Raw genomic sequence first — 20761 nt, forward strand, 5'->3', positions numbered from 1 at the left:
ACAACGATTAACCAAATAAAAGTGTAATACTTACTATGAACAGAAATAACTTTCGCCTTGAAAATCTGAGTGCCCTCTTTTACTTCGTATGGCGACAATTCCACGACATTATTCTATTCGTGTTGCGATTTCTTTTCCATAACGTATTATGTCTTTGTCTTTTAAGACGCTTATGCTATGACCTTCTTCGATCCATTCGACCAGAACCCACATAACGCTGCGAACGCTTTAAAACGTTTAGATCAGAGAAGAACACAGCAAGACTCAGCTGCAACGCACAAAACTTTCGAGTAAAGGACGTTGTAGAGCGGAATAGAACGTTGAATTGAGCGGCAAGGCTGGAAACTTCACCTTATTGGATTATACTTGGTCATGTGTCGGTCATGTGAAGATTTTGCTCATGAAAGACTGGGACTAGTGATCGTGTGATCCACTCAGCGCCATGGTCGCCATCTTATGAACGGTGATCGAAGTAGCGATAAATGACTTTTAAAGTTAGTGTTAACGCCTGCTAGTATGAACCATGGATGGGAATGAACATCAAATTTACAAATTAGTCAAACTTAACGGCCAAGAGAAGTATGAATGTACGGCTTGTAAACGTGTTCTCTCACGACAACAGACAATGGAAAATCACATGCGCTCTGTGCATCGTTACGTTGGACCGGGTAAGAAAATGTAATGTAATGCTTAAGCTTATATAGCGCATTTCACAATGTCTCAATGCACTTCAAGCTTCAATGATGCTTGTAAGTTTCAAAACCAGTACGAAAAAAACTATAGAATTGACAAGCAATTCTTTTATAAAAATGGCAATTAAGCTTAAGAAATTAGTTTCAAAATCCTCTCTTCCTCAACTGTTCCTTCTGAACCTACAACTATTCTTTTATTCCTCTAGCACTTTTTGAAAAGAAGCATCGCATTGATATTTCTTATTCTCAATGTTTTAGGTCTGACCTGAAAGCAAAGAGTGTCACTGAAATTTTGGAGAAGATTATGCTTCTAAATGGCAATTCCAGAAACCACGTTATAATAAGATTTCCAAACTTTAATGCTGTCTTTGGTTAGATATAAGAAAATATCACTTTTTAAGTCTCAATATGCCAGATTTGAAATTTCCCATCGCCTCAAATAAGACTTCCTTGTTATAATATTTAAGTAAAGATATGTTCTTAAGCTTTTTGTATAAAATATTCTAATCTGGCAAATAAATTGATACTTGATACTATCTATATTGAACTTAAGTTTACTTTAAATGGAAAGTATCTAGAATTCACCATATAATTGGAATAAATCAGGAGACAGTGGAAAATTATGTTGGCTGAATCTTACACATTGTGATAAACCATTTTTCAGGGATGCCTCAGGCTGATATAACTTTGTATTTCAGTGTGGTCAGAGTCGCTGTCCTTGCAGTATAGCATTTTTTATTATCTGACTGGAGCACCAAACACATGGATTGAAATCCCACTTGAATTGCATTTGATTTAGTTTTCTGCTTGTATTCTTTACTACAGTAAACTTTTATTTCAATGTATTGTGATATGCAATTGAAGGATAAAAAATTAATGTTTTATTGGAAATTGTATAAACTTCAAGAATATCTGCTTTAAAATTAATGAGTTGTAAATTATAATGCAAAATAAAAAAAATTTGTGGTATATTGCAAGTAGTGACTTTTTGAAACATCTAAAATGGCACTTTTCTTTCAAAAGCTAAACTCACAAGTATAATTCTTAAAAATTAAGGTTTTATTTTAAAAAATTATTTTTCCTAGTAAATTCCTAAGAATTTCCCAAGGATCAAGAATCTATTTTTTTATGTAAATTCTACCTGTAATCATTCCTAGGAATTTCCTAGGAAATTCTTAGGAACCTAGTAATGTTTGTTCACACCTCTAGAGAGCTTAAATGTTTTTAGGAAAATTCCACTGACTCCTAAGAAATTCCTAGGAAATTCCTAGGAATCCTAGAAAGCTAGGAAACCATTTCGCAAGGGTGTTCAGGTCAATTGCAGGTTTTAAGTTACATGTAGGGCTCTTGGGAAGGGTATGTAGTAGGGAGTCTCTCTCACCTTGTCTCAGCCACTGTTCTTTTTTTTTTATCTTGAGCTAAAGATGGCCAGGCAAAATATGCTGTTGAACTTTCATATTTTTATTAACATATACATTTACTTTGATTGAAATTTTTTCAATCAGCAAAACTATCACTACTACACTGTAGCTTCTCATAAGTTAACTGAGCTTGCCATGTGATACTAAACTTCAAATAATTTGGGATCAACAATGAGTTGTTTAAATTAATGATCCAAAACTCGAAATAAAGAATACCTTATTGTTATTTCGAGCTCTGATAAAATTACAATTCATTCAGAGCTTGAAATGTGAATAATGTGGATTACTTGTTCAAATAATTCACTAATAACGAATAATGAAATGATTGTGAAAACAATGAACTCAACAATCGGCTCTTGGAGTACACTTGAGGCGATTTGACTGTAAAGAAACATCAAAAGTGAAAGCTAATTTTATTTTACAGCTAAATCTAACGACAGCTTCAAAATGTTGATATTGTAAATTTCAATAAATACGAAATTGATACAACAATAGTAAAGGTTCCATCACCACCAACTCAGACAATATCTATCTCCCACACATCTGAGTTCAATATTGCCATGAACTCTTGTCGCAGTTCACAGAAGCTGCTATAAGTACTGGGCATTTCCAGAGTAAAACTACATGTGTGGGCAACTGGCTGACGTTGTAACCCCTCTTGATTTGTAAATGAGATTGTTATGATATCTGTTACCAAAACATCTGAAGCTGTAGTGTATCTCAGGATGATGGCTAGTTTTGCTTCATCTAAACCTCTAACAAACTACTTTAAGTCACCCAAAGTCTCTGATTCAGCTGCTGTTACTCGGGCAGCTGTGAAAAGTGAAATTACCTTTGAATTTGTAGGTATGCTAGAATCATACAACACCAAAAAGGAAGCTAAATCTATGAAATAGATCTTCAAAGAAGAAACTATTTTTTTTTTCAGCAATCTGCTGCATATTGCGGTTTCATGAGAATCTCTTGGTGAGCGAACTCGGTAACCACTTCTCTGATATTGTCGTTTGTGACTCGTCTCTTACAGTCAAATGTGTAAAGAAATTCAAGTAGCTCATCATCATCGGGCTCAATACTCTGGTTTAAACATTTACCTATAGCATCAGCCTCAGACCCTGATACATAATTCTGAAATGAACTCATTAACATCACATCAGTCACACTCTCTTCTCCAAAAAGACAAGCAACTAAAAAGGACTTACTAATCTTCACAGGAAAATATTGACAATCTTTATATCTCTTAACTTTGATTCTAGCAACTGCTTCAAACCTGTTTCTGTTGAAGTCATGACGGATATATGGGACTCTTTCAATTTCACAACATTTCATAACAATCTTTCCAAAAAAGTGAAAATATTTTCTGTAATGGTCCAGTCCCTGCTCCAGATTCTTCATTACCTTGCTGATTAATAATAATTACAGATAAAGTGCATTTTAAGATCGACTCATCAGAAAATATATCTGGCATATCTTGCCTGACTAATGATCTATGAACCCTTATTATTTTAATAGGTTGTTCCGTTACAGGCACTTTTGTGTTGCCTGTGCCATTCATCAGACTGTCTTCATCTCCATCGACCATCACGACATCTTTCACCTTTTGTTCAGCAACCTATTGCAGATATATTTAGAGTGCACTGTTATTTATGTAGAAAAAAACTGAGGTAAATACTAGCTGACAGGTAGTGCACACTACACAAAGCTAAGCCAAAGCAAAAACAAACAAAATCTGAATTCGAACATCTCATGGTTGTTTGAAACGAGGTTTGCTGAAGCGCAACTGAGCCCCAATAGTGGAGTATTTGACAAAAAAAAACCTCTGGTATGGTTGAGGATTTGAATTTTCGAAAATGTTAAATTCCCACGGGGGCCATGGGCACTGCAGGATTTGACTCATATGTGATTAACATAGCGATGACAACTGACTTAATTGTAACTGGAGATAAGCTTAATACATTGCTCTCTTGCATGATATTCCACAGTCCAATTCATCAGCAAAAAGCAACCAAGGAGTTAGAGCTATCCCAACTGTTTATGAACACACAAGGTATTACCATCATAATTAAAAACTGTTACAAAATGACCATGCTTACCTCACTTTCTTCACTAATCACTTGTTTGTGACCCTGATTAATCTGTTCCTTAGGAGGTTCCTCAACAACATTTTATCCAGGAATGTTGTCTTGGTCACCAGATACACCTGGTTGTACATCAAAAGGTACACAAACATCTAAGTGCTGCCGGAGCTCATTCATTGGGAAACATTTGTAGCATTGCTGACAAAACTCATCGGGAACGGACATTTTAGCTGGGATGACAACGTTGTCAATATCCAGGTTTGATTGTATCGGACGAATATATATCCGTCCTTGGCCAATAAACTGTTTCAAATATTCCATAGTGTACCCATTTGGGCCAGGAGCTATTGCTTTTAGACGGCGAGAACTTGGTTCAGCGTGCAAGAATTCATAACCACCAGCTTCGTACAACTTTAGAAACGTTGCCTGAACCATCTCATGGAGTTCTCCTGCACAAGAGTTTTCTGGAAGAAAACCTTTTTTTTCTCCAAGGCCTGCTGTTAGCAATTCCCTCTTCTCCTCAGTACTCGGCACCTCATCTTGTGCAGTGTATGCCAAACAAAATAATTTTGTCGTTAGTTCTCTGTTTTCTTCTTCCTCCCTTTTGCGGCCCTTGTGACGTTGAAATGTTTTGCTTGACTTGATGTTCCACGTGCAGTTGTGTTGTTTACAACTGGTGATGGCGCGTTCTGAACTTTTTAGTAAGGAGAAGACGCTCGTTTCAACTCAGCTTGAGCTCGATCACAAGTAGCATTATTTTCTCGAAGGTCTTGTGATGATTGTGGTGCTAGACTTATCAAATTGGTAGCAGCTTGGGAGAGCAAACGTGCAACATCCGCGATCCCTCTACTGTCGGCCTTATTGCAACGAAAAGGACGTGAAAAGAACTTTGGGTTATATTCATAATCCCGCAAGTTATTTTGGGATATAACTGAAAACAGGCCCCAGGAAAAAATGGCTGAATAATTTTCAAAATGGGCTGAATAATATTGTGTCAAGTATGTTTAACTCGTAAAAGTAGGTGGTTTATGAAAATAAGGCTGAATAACTTTTGAAAAGGGCTAAATAATATTGTGGCAAGTATGGTTAAATCGTAAAAGTAAGTGGTTAATGAAAAAAAGGCTGAATAATTTTAAAAATATAATTTTGGCGGTAATGGCACCCCATAGGGCATTTACTTCGAGCGAGCATATAGGGACGTCAAGGATGAGACAGCGTTTTGGTTCCAGAGTAAACTTTATTCGTAGACCACTCTGACATACATCATGCTAGAATCAAAACTGAACTTGTAATCATCAGAGCTGTACAATGTAGCTGCTTGTGAACTAATTGGTGTGAGGTGCTATTGTTATCTAAATCGACCATATTTGAACATTATAACAAAAGAAGCGGCAAAGGTCTTTGACGTTAAACGAAAAATTCTTAAATATTCCCAACTGTTTCTACGACGAAAAGAATTTCAAATTAAAAGAAAGGCTAGAATAGACTCGAGGCCATTAAAAATAGGAAACTTAGGTGAGAATTCACAGCTTTGATGTTAGAAATATACATAGAAATTACAATAGAGCAGCTTACAAAATAAAATGAAAAATACAATTAAAGTTTCCGCTTATCTAAGCAAGGTTGGTGTTAAGTTTGATCGTATGAAAGGAAATTGAAATCAAGAGTATAAACTCAGCTGCCAACTACCATGACTACTAGTTTTCCCAGAAATATCATTAACACTTTCATTTGCTTACAATCTCACTAGAATTTAACAGGACTGAAAAGTTAAAGATGCAAAATCTATTTCCAAAATCTATTGTGGCTTTTTTTTAAAACATCGCAATGAAAGAAACTCGCATGAATTGAGAACGGCTGAAGTACCAAAAACAACGAACAAATATGCTTAAACATTCATAGGAAAAAATCGCTAAAGTCTCCTGTAACAAGAGATTTGAGACTGTTTTTTTTTTTTCCTTACTATTGTTTTACCCGCGGCTTTTCTGTCAGTGGTCCATTTAGATATAATATTGTATCATTAGCTATTAGTAACTATAGTAAGATTCACAACTTGCGATATTTTGCTTGACTATGCCGTACTACAATATTACACTTTCAACTATCGCTGTGATGTACAATGTAAGTGATGTGAGAGCACCTCAGACTATCAGCTTAGAGATCAGCAGGCTGGCTTCAGGAAGGACCATTCCTGTATCGACCAAATAGCCACACTTAGGATAATCATTGAGCAGTCAATTGAATGGAACACTTCTCTTTACGTTAATTTCATCGACTTTGAAAAGGCTTTTGATAGCCTCGATAGAAGTGTTCTTTGGTGCCTTATGAGACACTATGGCATACCAGGGAAATTCATTCGAATCATCAAAAATTCCTATGATAAGATGACTTGCAGAGTCCTTCATGCTAGTGGATTGTCAGATAGCTTCGCGGTCAACACTGGGGTCAAGCAGGGTTGTTTGATGGCACCGTTTTTGTTTCTACTTGCTATGGACTGGATCATGAAGGAAACAACTAGAGAACAGCGAAATGGGATCCAGTGGAACTTATTGGAGCAACTTGAAGATCTAGAGTTTGCTGATGATATCGCCCTGGTGTCAAGTAACAACCAACAAATGCAGGACAAAACAGCACGGCTAACAGCTAATTCCATCAAGTTAGGCCTGCATCCGAATGTGAGTAAGACCAAGGTTATGAAGGTCAACTGCACCAACAACAGACCAGTTAAAGTGAGGGATACCATCTTGGAGGAAGTAACATCTTTTGTCTACCTAGGCAGTGTAGTCAGCATTGACGGAGGTTCCGATGAAGATATCAAGGTCAGGATAAACAAAGCCAGAGTAGCTTTCAATATGCTGAGGAAAGTGTGGTCCTCCCATGTCATCTCACGGAGAACCAAATTTAGAATTTTTAACACCAATGTCAAAGCAGTCCTCCTCTATGGCTCTGAAACGTGGAGAACAACTAACCAAACGTCCCAGAAATTGCAGACCTTCGTCAATAAGTGCCTTAGGCGAATTTTAAAAATCAGTTGGACTGACAGGGTAACGAACGAGATGCTGTGGGAATTAGCAGGCGAGGAACCAATCATAACTCAGATCTCAAAGAGAAAGTGGAGATGGATAGGTCACATCCTAAGGAAACCGGCTAACAACATCACCCGGCAGGCACTACGTTGGAACCCTCAGGGCAAGAGAAAGAGGGGTCGTCCCAGGAACTCCTGGAGAAGAGGTGTAGAGTCCCAAATGAGAAACTGGGGCCACACTTGGGCCACTTTAGGAAGATTTGCCCAGGACAGAACCCGATGGAGGACGGAAGTGGTTAATGGCCTATGCTCCAACCGGAGCTAAGGGAATATATATATATATATTATGCCGTACTACAATAATACACTTTCAACTATCGCTGTGATGTACAATGTAAGTGATGTGAGAGCACCTCAGACTATCAGCTTTTGCCTCGTTTCCACGTAATAAGAACTCGTCTAATTATTCATTAAGGGAGCACATGATCGAGTTCTCATGTTTTCCTTTCCAGCTATCTAGAACTATCTTAATAATCTCAGGTTTGCCTGTAAAAGGGTTAGCCTCTAAACAATCAACGCTAGGATAGATTAAAACTCTGCAGCTACATAGAGGTTTTATTGGAGACCTTTTTTGTCTTTTCGCCGTCCTTTAGTGGCTCAAAATTTACTTTTCTCAGGGCGGCAATGGCTGTGACATCCTCATTTACGTCCGAGGGAACTACGGAAGTTCGTTTCGTGCTTGTCCCATCGTCCATTGCTGGGAATATCGCCTGAATCCTTCTTGTCAAACGAGCTCTTATCTGTAAATTGCAGGTTAAATTAACCATATTGTTACATTTAAGGAGTATGTCACTCTAAGTCTTTTTGCCTTTGATTTTGTTTTGTTATATAATATGAATGGAGGTTCAATACCAACTAATTTTCTCAAGCCATAGCGGAATTTGAGGTCATTCAGTTATCTGAAACTAATGAGGACAGGTACATTTATAAAATGTAATAGATGCAGTGTAACTACTTCCTTTTCCTACCTAGGAAGTATTATCAATTGCAATATCAACTTTAAACTCTTTGTACGACAAATCGATGATCTGTCTCGTGAATTGGAAATCCATGTCCTTTCTTCTTCCCCCTCCTCCCCCATGCCCCCTTCCAAGGAGATGGGAATTAGTTGGAAAGTGGAGCTCTAGCGCACTTTTGAACTCCACGCCCGACAGAATATGGAAATACATTGATAAAATTTGGTCATAGTTTGCTGCCATTGTCACGTCGAGTCCATCTGTCTAGAAAGTTCGATCCAAGAATGAGCCCTGCCCAATAGGGTTTCGTTTCTTTGATAGGACCCGTAAAATAAAATAAAACATCCCGGTCTCTGCTGTTCTTGCTAAAATCGATATGTTATCGGACTTTGACAATTTTCTAAAGTGAACAATCACTGACCTCGCTGTTCCTCACGCAGTGAAGAAGAAAGATGAAGAAACCCTGTTAAATCGAAGAGATGTCCAGAATCTGTGTCAAGCTATTACGATAATGCTAGATTTTTACGAGAGCTGCACAGCTTTTGAAGCATTGAGCTAGCGAAGTAACACCTCTCTCTCTTTATGAATCCATCAATATCTCATAAAACAAAACGACTTTTGAACTTTAATTAAGTTTGTCTCTCCGCCTTACCTGTGTAGAGTTGAAAATCGTGAAGATGTAAGCGAAAGCTTTATGCAATGATGATAATAACCCAAATAACCACGAGATTCCCAGCAGAGGAATCATTACTACGCATGCCTTTACACCAAGTCTGCAAAAAAAGTTAGAATTGTTGTGTTATGATTATGACGAAATCTAATGAGCACCAATAGGTATATCAATCATATCAAGTTGATTTGTCGTTGTTATCGCTACGAACTCCAGATTCCGCTTTCCCCAAGACCGTTGGATTCCACATTTCAGTTTGTGGAGCTGGACCTGATTCCTAGACTCAGTAATCTGGAAACCGAGTTTCCTTACATGGACCAAACTCTACCTTATTTGTTCGCTGTGTTTGTCTTTCTCTTGTTGCATGGTCGTCATCTCCTTGATAACCCGGCCGAGGATCAAAATGTTGAACTCAAAAGAAGTAAACAGACCTCTATGAGCCCCTGGAAAGTTTTTCAGTCTCGATAACGATAGTTATAGTTATTTTCACTTACAACTTCAATCAGCACAACAAACGCTATGAATATCCAGATCAGACCATTGGCCGAAGACATCCAGCAGCTTTAAGAAAATGAAAAGAGAAAGAGTAAGCCATAAATAAATGCTTTGTTTGTCAATTACTAGATGAATCTTAAAACAAAGTGCATTTGAGCATGCTAATATGGATTTGGCGCACATTTAATGAATCGATCATGCCTTTGCTCCAGATTATTGACTGGAATAATTCATAATTACTGCCCTAAACAATCCAATTAAAAACTGATTAGAAGACTCCAAATTTCTATATCTTCAATCTCAAAACACAATAACAAAACAGACAGGTAAGAAAACAAAAAAAAATGGAGAAAATGTTGAATTTCTATATCTACTTTGTTCAGCTGTAACAGGATGTTTTGTTTTGTTTTGTTTTGTTTTGTTTTTCAATTCCAAAGAATACTTGTGTCAAATCAGCTATTTTAAAGCAGAGTGGGATGACTTTAAATCAGTACAATGAAAGTTAACTTACTATTTATCACTCGCAAAACTCTCGATCCCATCTTTTCCGGCTGCAATACTCAGGGATATGGCAACAATGAGCGCAGGAAGGCCTACAAAATTGAAATTCGAAGCACGTTATTCTCTGCCAAGAGCATAGTTTTCGTTTTTGACCTCGCACGGTTACCTTTAGCACCGCTAGTCAGGGCTATTCAGGAATGTAACTTAAAATATAATTGATACAGGCTGTTCTTGGTCCCCTGCTCTTGAACTCGGAGAGGAAATCTTCCCTGAATTCCTTAAGGGAACTCTGACGCACAAAAATAGGGTGAACAAGGACCAAAGAAAAATTTTTGGGAGAAGTTGTCTCTAAAATTAGATCAACTTAGGGGTTATGGGTAACTGATCACGAGGGAACAGCAGTTAAAACTGTTTAAAAACACTCTAATGGTCACCGAGTAACTTACCCCATGAGATTCCATGGCAAATTTTTAACTTGTTGCCAACGTTGTAAACTTTCACAACAAACAAGTAGAGGTAAACTCCCTCGATTAGCATCCAGCAGAAGGCGGCCATCAAGAAATACTGCACAAGGGCCGCAACTGCAACGCATCCTCCCTGGGAAAATGGACAGCGAAAGAGGACACGCAATGATTGATTTGCGTGAGTCTCACCCTGGCTCTTTTTTAAACCAATTTTTGACCGATCGAATTTAGAGGTAATTGATGGAAAGCTCACCAAAGAAAGTTTTTTTTTTTTTTTTAACTAGAGAGAAAAGACAAAATAAGTGACTCAAAAATTTTCGAAAACCCTTCAATCCCATCAGCTTCATGTGTTACTTATAAAAGTATATAATTTCGTTAAGTGGTTTATTTTTTTAAAATTTAATTTACGCCTCATCCATCTTTGTATTCATTGTTCCTTTCCTTTTCTGAACTGTAAACACTGACTTTTTTTAGAATTCTTGCCTTGTTCTCAGTTGCTCCAATCCCAGCGAGAAATATGACTTGTCCTGCACCAAGAGAAGTGATGAGACTCACTCGAATCTGAGATAAAGGTTCTCTTATGTCTCTGGCATCGCAAACCAAAAAAAAGAAATAAAAGAAAAGAAAAGAAAAAGAAAAAAAAAGTGAATAAAACAAAAGAAAGATCCTCTAAATAATAATAGTCGATTGGGTAGATTGCTATACAATGTTCAGGAGAAGTTGAACAGAAGTAGCAGTATATCAAGTGTACACCTATTATAGTAGTTCTATTAATCTATTTTGCAAAATTTTCCTTCCTTTTTCATTTTTGTACATAAAAATTAAAGTATCTTGCTAATGATACATTTTTCATTTCTTTTTTGCAATTTGTTTGTAGAGGAATACAAAAATGACTCCAGATTTTTCCTTCGTCATAAAACTGGAAGAAACATGCAAACAAGGAGTAACGCGATTAGTATTGCACGGGTATCACTGGTAACTGTCCTTTGACAGAACTATGCATACTTGGAAACTTTGTTTAATTATGTCTCCACCATTTTGACTGATAATGTATTATGTCTAACCACTGGACTCACGTGAGAGTGATATAGCTGATTATCGTCAATGAGATCCCAATAACAGAGAGAGTCAGCCCGATGTATGTGAGAATTTTCAAGGCCTTTTCGTCTTTCTTTAACGAAATGAAAAAAACAACACAACATAACAAAGATAATTATAATACTATTGGAAAACACTACAACGTCTGGATACGTCGGATTCGCCAGGTTTTTAGTGAACTTCACAATCTAATATAATATTGTAATATGTATTTGCTTGCATATTCGAGTATGTCTTATTGTACAAGGCAGCCGTAGGCGTTATTGTGACACCTACCTCTGATATAACGGCACTCTCTGGAGCAAATGATGTGTCCAGAAGAACAGCAAAATGAGTCAAATGATTGCAGGTGCACTCTGTATGGTGTGCATTAGTAGATTTCACAAAGCAACCTTGTCCTGACCAGCCAACGGAGCTGTGGTGTAAGATACGTAAACTATCAATCAGGCGAGGCTATGGTAGAGACGTCAAGTAGACGAAGCCTCATATGTAATAAGATATCAAAGTCATCCAAGCAAGGAACTATCTAATGGTCCTAAGGAGCGAATGTTACCAATGGTCAAACATTTCGTGGGAACAGCCAAAAAGTCGATTCGGCTCATACTCTCAAGTCAGGTAGGCCTTATGGTAAAATAAAGCACTGTATACTTCGTTTGGCTGAATATCGATTTATTTTGGAGAAAATCGGTAATAACTGAATTTGGCCAAAATGCCGCTTTTGAAGCTGAACATTTCAGACGAGTCTCAGAGCGTCGTGCTACGAATTAAAAACTTTTGGACCGATAAAAAGTATCAGATCTTGATAAAAAAAACATCAATACTTATGTTCACAGCAATTTGAGCAGTTCTTGACCATTTGATGTCCATAATGTTCACTTAATAAAGGATATTCTACGTAGGATGCAGGATCCTTGCAGTAGAGAGCGCTAGTTATGCAATAGCGAAAATCAGACCCGAAAAAAAATCAGGCCTATTCGGGATTCGAACCACTGACCTCTGACAGCACTAGTGTTATCGGTCCAAGAGTTTTCAATTCGACGCTCCGAGATTCGTCAGAAATTTTAAGCTTCAACAACGGCATTTTGGCCAAATTCAGTTATCATAGATTTTCTCCAGAATAAATCGATATTCAGCCAAACGAAGTATACAGTGTTTTGATTCACCACGAGGCCTACCTAACTTGAGAATATAAGCCGAATCGATTTTTTGGCTGTTGCCACCATACTTTGAAAATGTTCGCTCTTAAGTACTTACATGTATTTGCCTGTTCTCGAAATTATATTCTGCATGTTTGGAAAACCTTATGTGAAATATTTGAACAAAAGATTAACGACATTTAGATCACTGCAACTTCTTAGCTTAATAAAAATGATAATAACAATGATAATAACAATGATAATAACAATGATAAAAATTATAATACTGATACTAATAAAACTGAGGACAATTCAAACCAGACTTACCCCTCGTCAAACATGTCCCAGAACATACACTTTTTCTTGTAATTTACATTCTAAAATAAATCAAATGAGGGAAAACAAAGCACAAAATCATGAAAAATATACAAAAAAAAGAACGAATTGTACTACATTTGTACAACTATAACGAAAGTAGAATTGATAAACAACGCAGCCAGGCTAAAAATAAAAGAATTTCACTCCAAACAGGTGATAGAGTGACTACATCTCACCTAGAAAAGACGAAATGCGTAGGTCATGGTACCTTAATGTTTTTGAACTTCAAAGTTATATTTTCCTGTAGTCTCGAGAGCTGAGGAATTATTGTGGCAGCCATAATGATAGAGTTGACCTCCCTATTTCGGAGCAACGAAATTCAAAATTAATAAACGAACACTTACAAGTATACATAAAAGAAATTGACTTAATTCAAACCCTTCCTATTTTTAGCGTTTGGTAAATTCACCACCGATTTGTGCATATAAAGACGGCAAATGTAGGTATAGTTCAAATCACTGGGAAACGTGGAATTGTTTAGGGTACTGTTCTCTGTCTGGTTAGTGATAAAAAACTGATGAAGGTCTCTGTATACTATTCCAAGTACCAATGAACCTGGGAAAAAGATGAAAATAATACAATTTCACAAATTTTGAAATTTTTTGCTGTGACAACTTTAAAACCTAAAGAAACACATGAATAAATGAACCAATAAGCAAACATATCAGAATGCCTAATGCTAAAGGAAATTTTCAAACCATTGTCCAAGTTTGCCGACGGAATGATTAGGAAATTTTCTCCCGTATGTTCATCCTGACGGAAGTGGTGGCTATGATTTTCATAGGTGGTTTTCCTGACCAGAACATCTCGGAGAAACGAATAAAATTGATTATGACAACATTAACAGTAATAATACTACTAACAATATTAATAAGAGTGATAATAATAATTATTTAATAATAATTATTTAATAATAATAATAACAATAATAACAATAATAATAATAACAATAATAACAATAATAATAATAATAATAATTGATGATGATGATAATAATGCCAATGATAAAAAGATCAATTAACAATACTGTAGTTACGTAAAATCAAATGGCAACATAGGTTATCTATAGCTTCTCCGAGGAAGACAAAATAAACAGTTTTTAATCGATATTCAAGATCTATGAAATGTACGTGTAAGGATGAGAATAGTGAGAACTAGTTTATTTCATTATATGCATGTGTATTGCACCAGAATGCCGTGGTAAGGCTATTTAATGCGCTGAACGCCTTTTCGTGGCCAGCCCTTGAACCGGAAGGGAAGATGATTTCGAACGTAATTATCATATATAGAAATTGCATTACCCACGTGTGCGCTGCTCATATTATATTCACTTGTCGTGTGATTGAGGTTGTACTGTCCATATTCCAGTAGGGATGTCTCCAAAGAGGTCAATTCAAGAAACATTTCCTCTATCTTTTCCCGCGGATGTTCACCTTTGTTGCGTGTCTCGTTTAAAAGTCGCTGAAGAATGATGTTCAAAGAATGGAAGATTTCCTACACAAATAGTGACGTGATTTAATTCGCAGAAAGGAATGATAAAACATATTGATACCATGACGTTCTTTTATCACTTTTTATATCTGCTTCGGTCAGCATGTGCGACGAGCAGTTAAAATCAAATGTTCCTTACCCTATATGATCTACAAAGTTTAAGTGTAAAATCACACATTTATCTTCTGGAGGAAATACGTTTTATGTAAAAAGAAAAGTGATCTAATCTCTACATGCCTATCATAGAATAAGACACAGCTTAGTAGCTACAAAAGTGATGTAGTTAAAAAAAGGAATTAATAGAGATAGAATACCTTTCTGCTGAGGCCTTCCGTTTTTGGATGAGCACCTGAGTGGAAAGGACAGCTTATAACCTCATAGACGCCCAAAGAAAGTAGCTAGTCACTGATTTAAAGAACTAAGAGCAACACATAGATGAATAAAGAAATGCATAAATGATTAAACGACCAAGTAAGGAAAACACGAATTTGTCAGATGAGAGGTTAAAACAATGTTCTGTAATTAACGAAGAAACCAAGGAGCTATTGGGTAAACAGAGAGATGGATGGACTTAAGGATAGACAAATAAATGAAATAATACTAGCTTTAGAGTAAAAACAAACGGAATTCTTTACATACCAGTCCGTTGCGATGTGCTATTGAATACTGCTATCTTTATTATGGCGTTTGTATGTCTTCTCCAAAACTTGTTACAAATTTTGACGTCAAAGCTATATGATAGGCCATTTTTTGAAGAGTACAGATTTATACTTCCGGAAACGTGTTGCCAAATGAGTTTGTCCAACTTCCAAATGCATCTTTCTTGCCATTGAGCGGATTCTTCGAGACAAAAAGCGAACTCTCTGCACCACGTAAGGATGCAATACCAACGAGATACAAAAGAGCATTTGATTTCTAACCAAGACTTGTCGGTTCCTTCTTTAATAAGCTTGCAGGTGTCCTTTACCATTTTAAGTTCTACCTTTCTGCTTTTCCTATGACACTGCTTACTATGACCTGAAAAAAAGAGGTGGGTAAAAAACTTAACTTAAATTCTAAGGAAAATTCTTAACCGCATTCGACTTCCAGTAAATCAACTATGTAAGAGATTTAACTGCGATAGCCTGCTCAAATTATCTTTTGGCAAGAGACCACGAAAAGTCTTGGCTACAGGGATTATATTTTCAGCGGCATATATCCGAAATTCAACTATAATTTATAAAACTATCGTATTGATACCGAAATCAAATAATACAGATCTTCAGTGATAGGCGCAAACACTTTGAAGATATGAATGTTTTTCTCCCTGCATCATACCCATAAGGGTAGTGAGGGGCGGTGGTGGAGATGAAGAGCAAGTTTGTTGAAATAGACAGTTAAGATATTGAACCCTTTCCCCCTCCTTCCTCACCCACAAACTGAACAAAACATTATAAACTTATATTAGAGGGATGGATGCATGGATGGAGGAATAAAATCCTAAGCTGGTTATATTTTTTGAAGAAAAAATAAGTTGCATTGTTTGAAAAGAAGACAAAGGACAAACAGACCGGTTGGAGTTTTCGTCGGAAGCTTTCTTATCATTCAAGTAACAATTTGGTAGAATTTCAGTTTCGATGATGTTCATAGAGATATGGTTAAGTATGATGCACGATCATGCTGAAGATATGGTTAAACCGGTTAACCGATATGGTTAGATCGGTTAACCATATCAAGATATGATATCGGTTAACCAAACAAGATATGGTTAAATCGGCCATGCAGTAGTGAAAAATATTGCGCTATCAAGTCATTCTTTGTCAGGAACAACAACCACAGCTTTCCACCACCTTGAAAACTAAACTAAATAAATAAATAAATAAATAAAAAAAATTGATCAATAAAATAAAGAACTCCGTCAAAAAACCTGCGGTACAAAGAAATATAATGCGTTGAACATCATGCCGCCAATGGCGTACATAATTCATCATTAACAACCCAGAAACACATTGCTTTTCTAACACATTAACACATTGCTTTTCTATACTCACAAATCATAATTAGCGCAAGGAAGAACATATTCCGGAACATTTTTGATCGAGATCCCGTCGAACTTTTAAATATGAATTTGGCCTTTTCGAGTTTTTAAGTTCACGTCTTTTGAAATATTTCGAAGAGATGAAGGTATTGGTCCTTGTACAATAGCTTGGGATGGAAGCTTGATCCTTGCATAGACTAAATCTTGAGAGAACAAGGAGGAGAACGGTGACCAAGCTGAGCAAGAGGCTTTAACGCATTACTCATTGAGGTTGACGACTTTAAATTGACCAGTTAGGTCCTATTTACTTTTAAAATGAGACAACGTCAAGTCATGATATGACTATTTTTTTGCTATAAACGAAAGTGGCATGTATACCATGGAAAGCAGCAGGTGGTAGTTGAGTTAATGAATTGCTTAAAGCGGACGTTTTTGTTTCTTCATTATAGAAGAGCAGACATTTTTCTCACCTCGGGCACATTTTTCCCCATAACCTCTCCTTAACTCCGGCTTTAACTCTTTTCTCATCATGCAATAACCGGATAACAAGTCAGACAGTTACACTATTGCTTTTCCGGTATGTTTCAATTCTTTAAATTCACCTGTAAGTTAGGCGCACTATTTTTCTAATTGCTGGTGTTTTTGCGTAAATGACATCGCCCCCGACAGATGTATATTGAATGGGAATTAAAACAAAACGATTGGTTGTCATCTCAGTTGATTTCCTTAACAAAAGTGAGCCGAATTTCTTAGTTTGCGTAAATTACTAACATGAGGTTGAGCACGTTTTATTTGTGAAAAATACAAATTTCGTATGAATATTTTATGATATATGTCTCAGGCTATTTCTTCATTCGAAAATTCAAAACAAATACAGATCTTAACTCTTTCTGAATCTATTGAATTAGCGTTTTACTAATATAGACCTCCTAAGAGAATTTGCAATCAGCTAAGCTGATAGCGGATGATGTTTGTCAGAACTCTTTGTTATTCATCGACAGGAAAGGAAATAACAGCCGAAAAGTGTTTTAACAAAGCCCCCAAACAAGGATTTAACCTTTTATTGGTGTGATATTTAAAAAAGTATTTCATAATGCAGAGAAAATGATAATTACTAAGTCCAGGAGAAAGACGAAAGCGAAAAACCAAGAAATAAAGACGTACTGTCGGATGCGATAATTATCGCCGCTATGTCTTTCGTGAGAAGAAAAAAGCGCTTTGCACTGCAAGTCTCAAGTCCACTGGGCTCGTCTCTTTCGGATGTGATAACCCCGTAGTTAACCTTATTTAATCTCATTAAATACGTCATAGTCCGACTATCTCAAGTTATCAACACTCTCGAGTTAGCACCTGGATAATGTGACTATTTCAATATTAGAATGTCATGGTTTTTGCCCACCAATTTTTACGAAAGATATTACGAAAGATATTTTCTTCCTTCCAGCAGTCATTTCAAAGCCGTTTTGTCCTCTCAAAATCGGATGTAGTTCACACATTAAGGGTTATAAATTGATAAAAAAATGTATATATATATTTACAATTATCCCGTTGTCAATAGGTTCTTATTCACGTCGCCTGGGTCATAAACTTTTCCTCGTGGCAGAATCATGGAGAAGAAATTGTTCTTCATTATAATAAGGACTTACTTAATACCTCGTCAAAAAATCGTTGACATTTTAATACTAAGTTAACTAATCTCGTAAATGAGCGAACCCTTAAGGGAATATTCGCTGCAATTTTATTTTATTTGCATATTTTGATACAGTGCGCACTTGACAAAATTTACAAGTGGAAGTTCTCTGCTATTAAAAGAAAGTCTTTTCTCATGGATAAGAAACAGAAATAAAAATTAAAGAGGAGTCCTTGGTCAAAGGAAAAGAAAAAACAGGCCTAGAGAAGGGAGAGATGGCATCATTTTGTCAGAAATAAAAACAGTCCTGGCACTCCTCTCCACACTGGCATCCAAATTGCGAGCAAAAAGGGTGCCATCAGATCAACATTTGTCGTACATAGGGTTTATAAAGAAGTTTCCTTTTAATAAGCAAGTTCCGGCCTTGATACAAAAACATATGCAATCGCTTCGCGTCGTATGAAATTATGAATAAACCTTCCCGAGGGACCTCATTTCAGCGATAAGGGCAATCTGCTGTCTCTCGATTCACTGTTTTGCTTTTGAACAGTCTCTTCAGCTTTATCCCTTTTGCCGTGGGTTTTTCCTCTGCTAACTTAGAAGAAAAGAAAAACAACAAAGACAAAACAAAACAAAACAAAAAAAAAAAAAAAAACACGTGACTGCTGTGCGATACCTCAGTTCCCGGGATAACCTTGATCTACTGTCATTGACGCTAGGAGGTCCAATCTTCCCATTAGTTCGCGGTTTTATGAGGCAAGATAATCTCTTGGTGTGGCCCTAGTTGTTTACAAACCTTTAGGAGCTAAAATCTTGCATCTGATTTTAGAGTACATCCACTTTGAGCGAATATATAGGGTTTGTAGATTTGATCGATTTACTGTTGATTTTGTTTTTTTCGTACTTACCAATCACAAGTGCTAAGAAGAACATCTTCCAGAACATTTTGGCTAGAGATCCCCTTTAAGCTTTAAGTATCAATTAAGCCTTTCTGTGTCTTTAAGATCACCGTTTCGTTAAACGTTTCCATGTGTTCAAGGTATTGGTCCTTGTCTTATGGCTGCAGGCAAACGTGAGACCCAAGCTTGATCTTCTGACAACAGTAACAAAGTTCCGCGTGAGTGTTTTTAGCACATTATTCCTTGAGGTCGATGGCGATAAATGGACTATTTGGGTCCGCCTTTGTTTTACAAATTGAGACAAAACAAAGACATGACATAAAAACCTATTCTTAAACAGAAAATGTCATGAAAACCAATAGCCATCAGCAGGTGGCAGTTAAGTTAAAAATTGCTTAAAGCGGACGTTTTAGTCTCTTCATTATAGAAGAGTCGATGGTTTTCTCACCTCAGACACATTTTTCCATTTTATTTTTCCCTAACACCGATATAATGATTTTCAAATTTACCCTTTTTTTTTTTTTTTTCCTCGACGGATGACCATTCATACAGTCACACCAGTTTCCGGCTTGTTTCAAATTTTAAAATTCACCTGTAAGTTAGGCACACCATTTTTTTAATTGCTGATATTTTTGCGGCGATGACATCGTCACCGACTGATGTGTAAAAATGAGGATTAAAACAAAACGGTGGATACACTTTCCAGTTGATTTCCTTAATAAAAAAGCCGAGCCGAATTTCTTAGTTTGCATAAATAACTAACTTGAGGCTGAGCACGTTTTACTTTTGAGTAGATATTATAAAATAATCGAATGAATATATTATAAAATATTCAAATGAATATTTTATAATATCTGCCTTAGGCCACGATGTATTTTCTTTTTTTTTTTGTTTACGCTCAGAACTGATACTTAAAAAAAACATTTCTTTACTTCGAATATTTACAAATCTTAACTCTCTCTAAAACTACTGAATTAGCGTTTTGCGAATATAGACCTCCAAGAGAGATTAGCAATTAGCTAAGCTGAAAGCGGATGATGTTTGTCACAAAGCTTTATTATTTTACCGAAAGGAAGAGAAATATAAGCCGAAGGTTATTTAAAAAAAACATACAAATAAGGTTTAAGATTGTACCGTTTTGGAATGAAAGTGATGAAAAAATAAAAAGCCTTTCATAATGCCGAGAAAATAACAACTATTAGGCCAAGGAGAAAGACGAAAACGAGTAAAGGAGAAATAAAGACGGACTATCGGATGCAATAATTATCGTTGCTACTTCTTTTACCAACGTCATAAAACATCTGCGAACCCCTCAGTCATAAGCTCATACGATGAATGCAGAATTATCGCATATTTGAGTGTCGAGACGAAGCACCTCGGCTCTGTGTTTTCAAAGTAAATTCCTTAATTTTCATTGACCATCAGCGCATGAAGCAGTTCTGCTATATAAAATGCAAATACTTACCACCTGAATCAGACAGAAACATTTTTGCCATTTTGCGCTGTTTTGAGTGTAATATTAATGGTTGGAGTAGAAAGATGCGAACCACGATTACGACATATTAGAGTATTCGTAAAAAGCGAAATATTCCTTTAGTAAGTTCACTATTACTGTGGAAACAGGTTTTTTTCTTCACAAATAAACAGACGGACGGAGGAACAACTTGATAAACTTCCTCTTGAAAAACGCTTTCATGGGTGCACTCGCTGGCTTCGGGAAGGCTGGGATCTATTACGGCTGTTGAGTATCCTC

At 36.5% G+C, this 20761-nt stretch overlaps 1 protein-coding gene and 2 long non-coding RNA genes across 3 annotated transcripts in view; 1 reads left to right on the top strand and 2 right to left on the bottom strand.

Annotated features, from left to right (window-relative positions):
* Positions 1-319, bottom strand: part of LOC148736827 (uncharacterized) — a 1809-nt gene extending 1490 nt beyond the window's left edge. The window contains exon 1 of the long non-coding RNA XR_015997312.1: positions 35-319. This is a non-coding gene — a long non-coding RNA (uncharacterized LOC148736827). The remainder of the gene's footprint in view (positions 1-34) is intronic.
* An 11-nt stretch (positions 320-330) lies between these two features.
* On the top strand, positions 331-1661 carry LOC148736828 (uncharacterized). Its single transcript, XR_015997311.1, has 2 exons — positions 331-668; positions 951-1661. It is a non-coding gene; the product is annotated as an uncharacterized LOC148736828 (long non-coding RNA).
* Positions 1662-6978: 5317 nt separating this feature from the next.
* On the bottom strand, positions 6979-19146 carry LOC148736829 (adhesion G protein-coupled receptor D1-like). The gene is made up of 18 exons (XM_088751028.1): positions 19018-19146; positions 15102-15479; positions 14777-14811; positions 14273-14465; positions 13670-13777; positions 13439-13526; positions 13180-13270; positions 12921-12970; positions 11734-11872; positions 11436-11530; positions 10843-10945; positions 10342-10492; positions 9906-9987; positions 9394-9460; positions 9228-9310; positions 8882-9002; positions 8651-8692; positions 6979-8013 (listed from the first exon to the last, which is right to left on the bottom strand). Exons 1-18 carry the CDS (start codon positions 19052-19054, stop codon positions 7816-7818), a joined length of 2061 nt encoding a protein of 686 aa, XP_088607154.1. The 5' UTR covers positions 19055-19146; the 3' UTR covers positions 6979-7815.
* Between the last annotated feature and the right edge of the window lie 1615 nt (positions 19147-20761).

The sequence above is a fragment of the Stylophora pistillata genome, chromosome 2, assembly GCF_964205215.1.
Source record: "Stylophora pistillata chromosome 2, jaStyPist1.2, whole genome shotgun sequence".
Taxonomy (NCBI): domain Eukaryota; kingdom Metazoa; phylum Cnidaria; class Anthozoa; order Scleractinia; family Pocilloporidae; genus Stylophora; species Stylophora pistillata.